General features: G+C 41.4%; 1 protein-coding gene across 1 annotated transcript in view; it reads left to right on the top strand.

Moving 5' to 3' along the window:
* Positions 1-1457, top strand: part of ska3 (spindle and kinetochore associated complex subunit 3) — a 40398-nt gene extending 38941 nt beyond the window's left edge. The window contains exons 9-10 of the mRNA XM_080197916.1: positions 258-379; positions 1367-1457. Of these exons, the coding sequence (XP_080054042.1) occupies positions 258-379; positions 1367-1382 (138 nt within the window). The 3' untranslated portion in view covers positions 1383-1457. The remainder of the gene's footprint in view (positions 1-257; positions 380-1366) is intronic.
* Positions 1458-12435: the final 10978 nt, after the last annotated feature.

Genomic DNA, 12435 nt, shown 5'->3' with positions numbered 1-12435 from the left:
GTGTCCTTATTTTCTGACTTCCGAATGTTTTACTCAGTTAAAGATGCCATACAAATTCAAGTTTACCCGTTTCAGGCACCTAGCATGGATGCATCTAGCCATTTTGGTTTTTTTTTGCTTTAAAATTCTTTCTATATCTTGTATGGCCATTCCATAAGAATTTTTCTGCTCTGTTTACATTCAAATTAAAATTTATTTATTTTTGTAACTTGCACCAATTTATTGCCATAGTATGCTGATTTTAATCTGTGTACCAGATGCTGCAAGTCTATGATGCAGATTTAAGGACTCATGATACAAGACACAAATTTAACAGAAAGAATTTGGCTTCTGTTAATCAAATGACTCCACTTGGGAACAAGTCAGAGAAAGAAAATGGGTAAGATGTGATCTTTCCTTTAGTGCTTCTGACACTGGCATTTTAAATCTCTTGCTATTTTGTATTGATTAAATTAAAACTCCTGGCAGTTGTTGCAGCGAATGTAAATCAAGGCTACAGATCCTAACTTTTTCATCAGAAATATCGCTGCTTCAGTGATGGATCAATTGAGCAATGCAGCCTGCAGGATTCCACTTTTGGCAGTGTTTTGTTCTGATAAATGTGCTTGCATCCTCTTGGTTGCCCTCATCCATACTGTAATGACAACCCAACATGTGAAAGAGCAAACATAATCTTGAGCACTCCTAGTGTCCATTTCAGTAGGGATCCTTAACAGATGGCCAATATCAGGAATAAAATTAAATTCTTTATCTGCATGCTAAATGATTGGAATAATCCTGCAAGGAAGGTAATGGAGCAAAAATAGTTGAGTTTTATTCCATAAACAGATGCCACGGTGAAAGAATTTTGGATGGAGAACCTTCAATAAATAGTGGCACTGGTTGGCACTACTACTTTGTAGTGCCAGGGACCCACATTCAATTTTGGCCTTGGGTGACTGTCTAGTGTGGAGTTTGCACATTCTCCCTATATCTCCAAGGGTTTCCTCCCACAGTCCAAAGATGTGCAGATCAGGAGAATTGGCGCGGTTACGTGGATAGGGCCTATATGGGATGCTCTATTGGCGAATGAGTCTTGCAGACTTGATGGGCCGAATGGACTCCTCCTTCTGTACTATAGGGATTCTCTGATGGAACCTTTTCTCATTTCTGGCTTATGAACTGAAGTACCATTTTATTGTGGCTTTTCATGGTTAATGTCAGTATTTTTGTACAACTGCTGTAGTGTGAAATGTAAACTAATTGGGATGGTGTGCTCATTGTAGAATTAATAGTGCAGAATCAGTAGCCTAGTTATACTAAGGTTATGATTATACTTCTGGCATTCAAAAGCATTTGGATTGATATCACTTGTGTTTTCTTTTAGATTTTTCAGAAAGTGACATTTTTCCATCTTTTGTCAAGTCTTGGTGAAAGAAATTAAAAAGACTGGATAACAAAGGAGTATACTAATTCAACTGAGCAGAGCAAAATTTTTGGGCCATTATTCCAATTATGTGCGATTGAGCTACATTTACAGAACTCTGGATCTGTACTAGGGTAAAGTAGGCCAAGTAAACTACTGTGGGAAAACTGTTATTGAAGCATACTTTAAAAGTACAGATCCAGGTTGTAATTGGGAATGAGTCATAAAACAAATTGAACTTTATTTGCTATCTGTATGGCAGAAAAATATTGTGTTTGAAGCCATGAGTATATTATGGGGAGGTAGAATACTGAAAGCTGTGTAACAAACATTTAACATGTGATTGCGCATTTGTCTCGTCCCCAAAACATTGTAAATCTCTTGGGTTTAAACAAAATTATAGAATTTTGGTCAGTATGAACATGATTTGTGAAATCTTCAATATTGCAGTGTTTTAATCAATGCACAGATATAGGTTAACTTCGATTGAGTAATCAGCTTCAGAAGAAGAATGGCAACAGCAGAACATTGGGAGGAAAACCCAAATCAGTCTTCGTTTCCATATGTTTTGATTTTTTTCTTCTAGCCTGAATTTTTATTTCACAGTTTTTTCTTTGCATTCGTTATATATCAGTTTTATCAGAAGGTATAGTTTCATTTTAACCCATTTCAACTTGTATAACTTTAAGAAAACTTAAACTTTACCTGTAGATTTTGTTTCGTGATCCTAGCACAATTTTTGTTTTAAAGGTCATGCAAAAGTCTGTGATCCAGGCCAATGAATTATAGTGAACACTTTTTATGTGGATATCTGGCATGTTTAACAAGAATAAACAGTGGAAAACTAGTACCAAATGCCTGATTTTAATATTTGTACATAAATAGAACCATAGAAAATTACAGCTCAAACAGGCCTTTTGGCCCTTGTCTGTGCCGAACCATTTTTTTGCCTAGTCCACTGACCTGCACTTGGACCATATCCCTCCTCAGCCCCCTCATCCGTGAACCTGTCCAAGTTTTTCTTAAATGTTAAGTGACCCCGCATTTACCACTTTATCCAGCAGCTCGTTTCACACTCTCACCACTCCCTGCATGAAGAAGCCCCCTCCTAATATTCCCTTAAACTTCTCTCCTTTCACCCTTAACCCATGCCCTCTAGTTTTTTTCTCCCCTGGCCTCAGTGGAAAAAGCCTGCTTGCCTTCACTCTATCTATACCTATCAAAATCTTATACACCTCTGTCAAATCTCCCCTCATTCTTCACACTCCAGGAAATAAAAGTCCTAACCTATTCAATCTCTCTCTAACAATTGAAGAAAATTTGGAGTGTAAGCTACACTGTTATATTTATCAAAATATTTACTTTTGTCAAAACACACTTTATTTAACAATACAGTAAGTATAATGAATTAGCTAAACATTTACCAATTGAACAACATTGTTAATCTATCTCTATTCCATTTCAAGAAATATTCCTCTTGTAGGCTTAAACTCCTTCCAAATTAGTTAGCAATCCCCAGTTCTATGTGCTGGTACTTGTTAACAGTCTTAGGGCCTTTAGATGCCTTGAGAGAGACACCTGTCTTCTGACAGCTGCAGAGAGAGACACAAAAATACTTCTTGCTTCTCTCTGGATCTCTACTGTACATGCATCCGAAGTTTTTAAAGCTGAGCTATTCTTTATCTTGTGTTCTCATTCACTTGTTCTCAATGTTGTGACATGATGGGTTGACACTACTAGGCCTCAAAATCAGAGCTCCTATGGTTACACCAGTTATTCCTGGCCAAAATAGGGATTTGTGCGATAATTTCCTGATTTCAATTTTCTGAATTTTTTGTATGTTGAAACATAGCACTTCTAACATCATGCAAGACATCACCACCACAGTCGGTAGGTAAGATTGATATTGCAGCAGGAGGTAATGAATTGAATCACCTTCTAGAAAATTTGCTAAGCTCAAACTCACTGCCTCTGCATTTTCTCTAAAGTGGATCTGTCACAAATTAATAACTATTGTGTCACTAGTATTTCATTGCATCGCTTTGTGGATCATCAGTGGTGCTGAGAGCACAGATGTATACAGTCCAGACCAAACAGAAAATCCAGGAAAACAGCATTGTGACAGTAAACAACATGGGACAGCGGCCTCTGATACAGGCCATCCTGCAAAATCTGGGATACCTGATCACCCAGAATGATCACATTGCTGAAATTTATCTCTATGATGTGAATAATTTTTTTAAAATAATCTTTGAAATTCTTGGTTTTGGCTGGGTTTTTTATTCATTTTGTGGGACATGGACATCAGTCAGCCAGCATTTATTGTCCATCCCTAGTTGCCTGAGAACACATGACAGTCAACCACGTTGACGTGGACCAGACCAGGTAAGGGTGGCAGATTTCTTTCCCTAAAGGATATTAGTGAACCAGATGGGTTTTTCCAATAACCATGAAACCATTGTTGGTTAATTCCAGATTTTTTTTATTGGATTCAATTTCCACCATCTGTCGTGGTGGCATTCAAACCCAGGTCCTCAGAACATTCAGCTGAGTTTCTGAATTAATAGGTGATGATACTACTTGGCCGTCGCCTGCCCTGGCTCTTCTACCATCCCACAAATTTTTGGCCATTCAGAATCGAGTGATATGGGGAGTGGGTGAGAAAATGGTTTCCTTGAACAGCAGAGCAGGCTCGTTGGGCAATATGGTCAACTTTTCGTTTTGGCTTCAAAATAATAGCACCAAACTGAATTTGGAGTAGACTTGATGCGCACCAGTTTAGCATATGGATACTTGAAGAATAAAAATAATCCAAGAGCAGAATTTCATCTCTTCAGTGCCATGAGCAGAAATGTTTGTTGGTTAACAGCAATTGCTCATCCTAAAGTAGTTCTGCACCAAATGTCTTGATGTCAGAGTCTCAGGCATATTATGCAAAATGCTCTTATTAGTAACAAAATAGCCTTTGTTGGAAAGGGAACATTGGTACATAGGGTTACGTGCAAACTATTCATCTATTTGTCATCTTGAACCCTTCAGAATACCAGCAATTAACCCTTTTGATATTTAAATTATTTTTCTATTCATTTTTATATATATATATTTTTTTTTGCTTTTATTTCTTTAGTTTTTAAAAGCAAAAGTTATATGTCAACTTTTGTTGATACTCCTGTGAAATACCTTGGGATGTTTCACTACATTTAAGTGCTATATAAATGCAAGTTGTTGCCTCTTCATCCCCTTATTCTGGAGCTTGGATTCAATTTATATAATTCACATCCTTAGCTGGAAAAGCATAGACCTGAATTGTTAACTCTTTCTCTGCATATATACTGCTAGATTTGCTGAGTATTTCCAGCATTTGTTTTTATTTGGAAAAACCCATTTACAGCTTCTCATTATAGGTCTCAACTCTTCTGTATCCTGGGGGAATTTACTGACATTTTAGAATTCATATTCTGTCTTTTTTCTGTGGAGGGGGGGGCGGGGGGTGGAAATATTGGCTTTGTCCTGTGTTTGTCTTTCACCTTTTTAATGAGCAAGATTTGGTTACATTCCAGGACATAGAAATTCAAGTGCTTTATCCTGGGTCTGTTTGGAAGGCAATGCAGTATTTTAAATCAGCACTTCAAGAACTATGCCACTGTTTATAATGTATTGCTGATTGTGGTCTAACTCGTATCTTACAATCCACACTATCATTTTTGTAATGCACTTTTTGAACGATTTTACCACAAGTTAGCAGTCTTGATTTATAGTGTATACCTAACAATAACATTTATAGATGACTTTTAAACATTCTAGCATTCAAGTGATGGATCATTTCAGTGCAGAAAGAAACCAAATGGTCCATTGAATCTGTGCCAAATCTTCAAATCATTTTACCCATGAATCACTTTGGCATGGCCAATCCATCTTTGGACTATGGGAGGAAACTGGAGTACCTGGATGACAACCATGCAGACACAGGAATTATGCAAGATCTCTCGTCACCAAAGTCGAACCTGGGTCTCTGGTGCTGAGATACCACTGTACCAGCCAGAGCTTTATGGAAAAAGTCAGATTTCTCACCTTTGAGCTGTAATGTCATAAACTCACTGGAATTTCTTGGTCTCCAGCATCCATGGCTGTAGCTTATTTGTTTCCGTGTGCATGAAATGCCCTGCCATATTTATTGTGTTAATTAATTCATAATTTAGGTAAATCAAAATAATGTTGAAACAAAATGATCCCTGTCCAATCAATCGTTTGCCACCTTTGCTGTTATGTGATACTTTGATTTTCTTTGGAGCACATCCCACAGACTCTTCCCCCACTCCCAGCTCTCACATTCTTCCTGCTGTCTCTTTTATTTCTGCGAAGTATCTTCTGCATCTACTGGGGATTCTAAAAGGTAAAAAGGAGCATCTACCATAATATATTACAATTAAGCATGCACATTTTAACTGTAGCATGGTCTAGTTCAGTCTTTTCCAACGTTGGACATTCTATCCTTTTATATATCAGTCATGATAAAGTATTTGCAATCATTTTCTCTCTTCCTGCTATATGTACAATCCTTAAATGGTTGTAACAATAAGCTCTGTCTAAACTAGCTTGTATTTTGTCTTTAAACTTCTTCAGCAATATCAATGGATTATAGTATGATAATGGATTCATTGCTGGCAATGTAAATGTTAAAATATTGCAGTGCTAATACCAAATTCAATGTTTGCTTCTCAATGGTTGAATGCCTTTTGTTGAATATTTAGTTTTGTTTTGGAAAAACTAAGGCCTTTCTATCCTTTTGTCATTGTCTTGCAACAATATAATACCAATGCCCACATCACTATCAATGGCCATCTTGAATTGCTTTGTATAATTCAGTGTTGTCAAAACTGGTCCAGTGGTTAACACATCTCAAATTGTCATTCAGGCCTCCACCAAAAGTTTGTGCTTTTTCAGCAGCTCAGTCTGGAACAACCATCTGCTAAAATTTGGCACAAATTTCCTGTAGAAATCATCCATGCCCAGGAATCTCAGCATTTCTCATTGATTGTGTTGGGAATTCCCCAATAATTTTTTTTCACTTTGTGTCCAAGTGTATGATTAAGAATGTGATGTTCACTCTTAGATTGTCTTTGGATACGGCACAATAGTGCAGAAATTACTTTATTAGGCTTTGGAATGTTGCTGGGTCATTTTTCATTCTGAGCGGCATAACTTTAAACCATAGAAGCAAAATACTGTAGGTGCTGGAATCTGAAACAAAACCAGAAATTGCTGGAAAATCTCAGCAGGTCTGGTAGCATCTGAGGAGGGAATAGAGCCAATATTTCAAGTCTGGGTGACCCTTCATCAGCACTAAGAGCAAAGAAAAGCAGGAGAGATTTATACTATGAGGGTGGGAGGGGAGGGCTGGAATTGGACAAAGGGAATATAGATGAGGATTTATATCCCCATTCTATTTTCCTTTTCTATTAAAGTGCCATTTTGGCATATTAACATGAAAATATATGAGTTGGGTGCTCCAGCCTCTGAAGAGCGCGTTCAGTGTTTCCAATGACTCATTGATTCAGGTCAGTGGTGGGGGTGGGGGTGGGGGTGAGGGTGAGGCGGGTCAGATCATTCTCTGGTTGGAGCGTGATTTTGGGGGAGGGGGGGGTCAGATGGATCTCTGGTGGGGGTCAGTGGGGGATCGGTCTGGGTTGTGGTGGGGGTGGATAAGCAGGGCAATGATGTGTGTGGGGCGTAGATAAGGGGACACACATATCACTACCCCCCCCCAACTACACAGACCAATTGCCATCTCTGCCTCCTCCACCCTCACTGATCGCCTGCAGAGTGGCAGTGGATCCCCCTGCCCCCCACCTGAGATCCATCTTCCCCCACCCTGCTGAGATCCATCCCCCCCCCCACCCCCACCAAGATACATCTTATGCTCCTTGCCCCTCCCCCTGAGATATGCCCTTGCTCCCGTTTTTCACTCCTGGGCCGTTTTCTCTGCTTTCTGCGGCCCAGGAGCGATCTGACACAGGCGCGCTTTTTCCAATTTTTTTCTAACTCCACATGCGCAGTTCAAAGCTCTGATCATTCTGGCAGTGCTAAGCTCCGCCCACTGTGCAAATCAGAGCTGGCAAAAAGTGTATGGAGGTGCCTGAAAGCAGATTTCTAAGTCGGATCTGTGCTACGCCTACAGTTGACACGTAAAATGAAAATGGTAAAAGCAGGCCCTCAGAATACTAATTCAGCAATCTCGCCTCAATCAATTTAAGTAAGCCTTTTACCTCCTGATCAAAACTCAATTTGAATGGACTGAAATTAGTTATTAGGTACATCCCTAATTACAAAGAATGCAAATGGAATTCCTTTATTCCCAATCCTCTGGATATCCCTGACTATCGGTCCTCAATATGGTCTTTAAAGTTTGATGCCGCCAATTCTAATACTCCTTGCGATTTTGAACGATACACAGTTGATCCTAAGCTATCCATAACGTCCTAGCATAATTGATGTAAAATTGATCTGATTGGATTTTTGAGGGCAGTCTGTTTCTGCTAAAAAAAATTCAAATAACTCCTCTACAATCCTCTTATCTATAATATTAGTTAATGGAAAGATCTCCAGACATCTAGTAGCCACATCAATTATGGCCAACAATTACAGATTCCTACTTTTCATCTTCAGCAGGGATCCCACACAATCAATTAGCACCCGAGCAGTTGCTTCCTCAAATGCTGGAATGGGTATTAAGAACATAAGAAATAGGAGCAGGAGTAGGCCATCTAGCCCTTCGAGCCTGCCCCGCCATTCAATAAGGTCATGGCTGATCTGTCGTGGCTCAGTTCCACATTCCCGCCCTCTCCCCATAACCCTTAATCCCCTCTCTTATCAAAAACCCATCAACCCGAGTCTTAAAAATATTTAGCGAGGTAGCCTCCACCATTTCAATGGGCAGAGAATTCCAGAGAGTCACCACCCTTTGAGTGAAGAAGTTCCTCCTCAACTCTGTTCTAAACCGCACCCCCCCCTTTATCTTGAGGCTGTGCCCCCTAGTCCTACTATCCTTTCTGAGTGGGAAGAGTCTCTCCACCACTATCCTATCCATCCCATTCATCATCTTATACATCTCAATGAGATCTCCCCTCATTCTTCTAAACTCTAACGCGTACAAGCCTAGTTTACTCAACCTCTCATAGCTCAACCCCCTCAACTCTAGTATCAGCCTAGTAAACCTCCTCTGCACTCCCTCCAAGGCCAAAATATCCTTGCGTAAGTACAGCGCCCAAAACTGCACACAGTACGCCAGCTGCGGCCTCACCAATGCCCTATACAGCCGCAGCAAGACCTCCCTACTTTTATATTCAATCCCCCTCGCTATGAAGGCCAGCATCCCATTAGCCTTCCTGATTACCTGCTGCACTTGCAAGCTGGGTTTTTGCGACTCATGCACACGGACCCCGAGGTCCCTCTGCACCGTCGCCTGCTGCAGTTTTTCGCTCCGTAAGTAATAGTCCTTCCTACCATTATTCCTACCAAAGTGGACCACCTCGCACTTGCCAACATTAAATTCCATTTGCCAGTTACTGGCCCATTCGCCCAGCCTATCTAAAGCCTGCTGCAGACTCTCCACACCCTCTGCACAATTTGCTGTTCCACCAATCTTGGTGTCATCAGCAAATTTCGACACCATACACTCGGTTCCCTCCTCCAGATCATCTATATAAATGGTAAATAGCTGAGGCCCCAGCACCGACCCCTGGGGCACTCCACTAGTCACCATCCGCCAATCCGAATAGCACCCATTGACCCCCCACTCTCTGCCTCCTATTTGACAACCAATCCTCTATCCATGCTAACACCCTACCCCCAACTCCATGTCCCCAAAGGTCCGGTTTTATTTCCATTTGAGGTTATCCTATTATCTGATGTGCAACACGTACAGCAAAATTCAACCACATCCTTAATAAAAGTGTTTTTGTATTTTTGCTCAAGTTTTCCTTAGTCTTAAATGACCTTCTACTGGAAGCTCAAGCATTACCCATAAAATGTCCTTTCTATAACCCACTATTAATACAACTTGATGAACTTCTGCCTGTTTTTCAAGCATCTGAATTTATAAAAGTCTCCACTTCCTCATTAAGACATTGGGCAGAATCTTACCAAAAAAATGGCAGTGTATTGTTTCCGACACAAAATTGAGTATCTCCCACCAATACTGCCAGCGTGTTTTCAGACCAAATCTGACCCCGATAAGCTACCATTTTTATGCCAATTGAGTCACCTGCCCTGCAATGACTAACTGCTGCAAGCACAGGGGAGCGCCCTGTACATGGCTCCCTAGCACTTACTTATTCCATGACTGCAGGAGATGGTAGGCAAGGTGGCAGGACTGTGTTTTTCAGAAGGGACCCTCACCAAGATGTTAGATGGCATGGAACAGCAGCAGAACACACACCCTCCCACTCCAGGACATGGCCTTCCAAGCAGGGTCACCACCCCCATCTGGGCTGGGTTGCCATGGGTAAATTATTGGAAGGAATACTAAGAGATAGGATCTACAAATACTTGGATGGACACGGACTTATTAGGGAGAGTCAACATGGCTTTGTGTGTGGTAGGTCATGTTTAACCAATCTATTAGAGTTTTTCAAGGTTACCAGGAAAGTGGATAAAGGGAAGGCAGTGGATGTTGTCTACATGAACTTCAGTAGGGCCTTTGACAAGGTCCTGCATGGGAGAGTAGTTAGGAAAGTTCACATGGACAGATAGTAAGTTGGATTAGACATTGGCTCAACGGAAGAAGCCAGTGAGTGGTAGTGGAGGATTGCTTCTCTGAGTGGAGGTTTGTGACTAGAGGTGTGCCACAGCAATCAGTGCTGGGTCCATTGGTGTTTGTCATCAATATCAATGATCTGGATGATAATGTGGTAAATTGGATCAGTAAATTTGCTGATGATACAAAGATTGGAGGTATAGTGGACAGTGAGGAAGGTTTTCAAAGCTCGTAGAGGGACTTGGACCAGCTAGAAAAATGGGCTGAAAAATGGCAGATGGAGTTTAATGCAGACAAGTGTGAGGTATTGCACTTTGGAAGGACAAACCAAGGTAGAACATACAAGGTAAATGGTAGGACACTGAAAAGTGTAGTAGAACAGAGGAATACAGATATATAATCCCCTAAAAGTGACATCACCAGTATTTAGGGTTGTACAGAGTGCTTTTGGTACATTGATCTATAAAGGCCAAAGTATTGAATATAAGAGTTGGAATGTTATGACATTGTATAAGACATTGGTGAGGCCGAATTTAGAGTATTGTGTGCAGTTTTGGTCACCTAATTACAGGAAGAATATTAATAAGATTGAAAGAGTGCAGAGAAGGTTTACAAAGATGTTGCCAGGATGTGAGAAACTGAGTTACAGAGAAAGGTTGAATAGGTTAGGACTTTATTCCCTGAAGTGTATAAGAGTGAGGGGAGATTTGATTGAGGTGTATAAAATTATGACAGGTAAAGATTGAGTGAATACAAGCAGGCTTTTTCCACTGAGGCTAGGGGAGAAAAAAAACTAGAGTTTTTTTAAACATGGGTTAAGGGTGAAAAGTTTAAAGGGAATATTAGCCGGCGGGGGGGGGGGACTTCTTCACATTGGAAGCGTGGAATGAGCTGCCAGATGAAGTGGTGAATGCGGACTCACTTTTAACATTTAAGAAAAACTTGGACAGGTACATGATGAGAGGGATGTGGAGGGATATGATCTAGGTGCAGGTCAGTGAGACGAGGCAGAAAAATGGTTTGGCACAGCCAAGGGCCAAAAGGCCTGTTTGTGCTGTAGTGTTCTATGCTCTGCCAGGATAAGTGAACCACTCAGTCTTCCACTGGACCCCCTCACACCCCCACCCTTTCAGCCACCTTGGCCTTTGAAAACACCAGGCACCAGCTACCCCCCCTCCCTGCCTCCCACAATCACCATGTTCTCCCAGTAGCTATGCAGCTCCCACCCAAGCCCCTCGTCTGCCACATAACATCATAAATGTCAACACTCCCACCTCTCATTGCAGGACAAACTCAACCATAGTAGGTGTCAGTTGATGTAGCCAGCTGGATTCATGCCTGAGCCCAGAACCTTCACAGTTTGCAGAGCATGTCTTCAAGCTGGCCAGGGCAGAGGATGAGCGTGCCTGCGCTACCGGTGAAGTGGGAGCAAAGAACAAAACAGCAGCACAGAAACACAAGAATCCTCAAGTCTCAAATGTGTAATTAATGTTCCCTCTGTATCCCCTGTAAAGTATTAATGGACCCACTGTTCTCCAGCAGCTGAGACTGATTTCTCAAACCCCAGTGCTGATGAGGCATCACAGCTATCACCTGCACCCAGCATGAGTACAGATGTTCACACCTCATGGGGTAGACAGGTTTCTGGATCACTCACTGGAGAGTACCTCACAGTTGAAGATCAACAGCAGGTGAAAGCAGGGGCATCCCTGGGAACCAGCAGTTGGACAGATGCTGAGCTCAGGATTCTGCCGAGCCCATTATTGATGATGTGCCCTGGGCCCATTTGTCGCACATCTGCTACAGCTGCAAAGGCACAGTCAGAAACATCAGGAAGGCATGACTGCAGCCCTCCTCAGAATGCCAGGTCAACTGGAGAAGTCCCATTGCCTTCTGTCTGAGGAGATGGTGCTATCACTGCAGTGCATGGGTGGCATCCAGAGTGGAGATCGTGGTGCAGATGTCCACACATTGGTACAGGACTTTGCCTGTATGGTGCAGGCATTGGTGGGAATGCACAAACGTCAACAGAGAACAGTGGATTTCTATATCTCACTGCAATTGCAGCATATTCCAATGACCTTACTAGACGAGGATCAAATAGCTGAATGACCTACTCCTGCTTTTAAAGTTCTTTATTCCTGGGAACACCAGTGAGATTTAAGAGGGGAATGATTCCATGGGTGAAGCAACAGCAGTGTTTTGTAATTCTTTTAATTGTTGAACTTACTAACTGATTTGCACCCATCTAACTGCAAGTGGTATTAAACAAAAC

This window comes from Carcharhinus amblyrhynchos, chromosome 10, assembly GCF_965287045.1.
Source record: "Carcharhinus amblyrhynchos chromosome 10, sCarAmb.v2.hapA, whole genome shotgun sequence".
In the NCBI taxonomy this organism is placed as follows: Eukaryota; Metazoa; Chordata; class Chondrichthyes; order Carcharhiniformes; family Carcharhinidae; genus Carcharhinus; species Carcharhinus amblyrhynchos.
The sequence above is the reverse complement of the archived record's forward strand: the minus strand, read 5'-3'. Positions and strand labels throughout refer to the sequence as shown.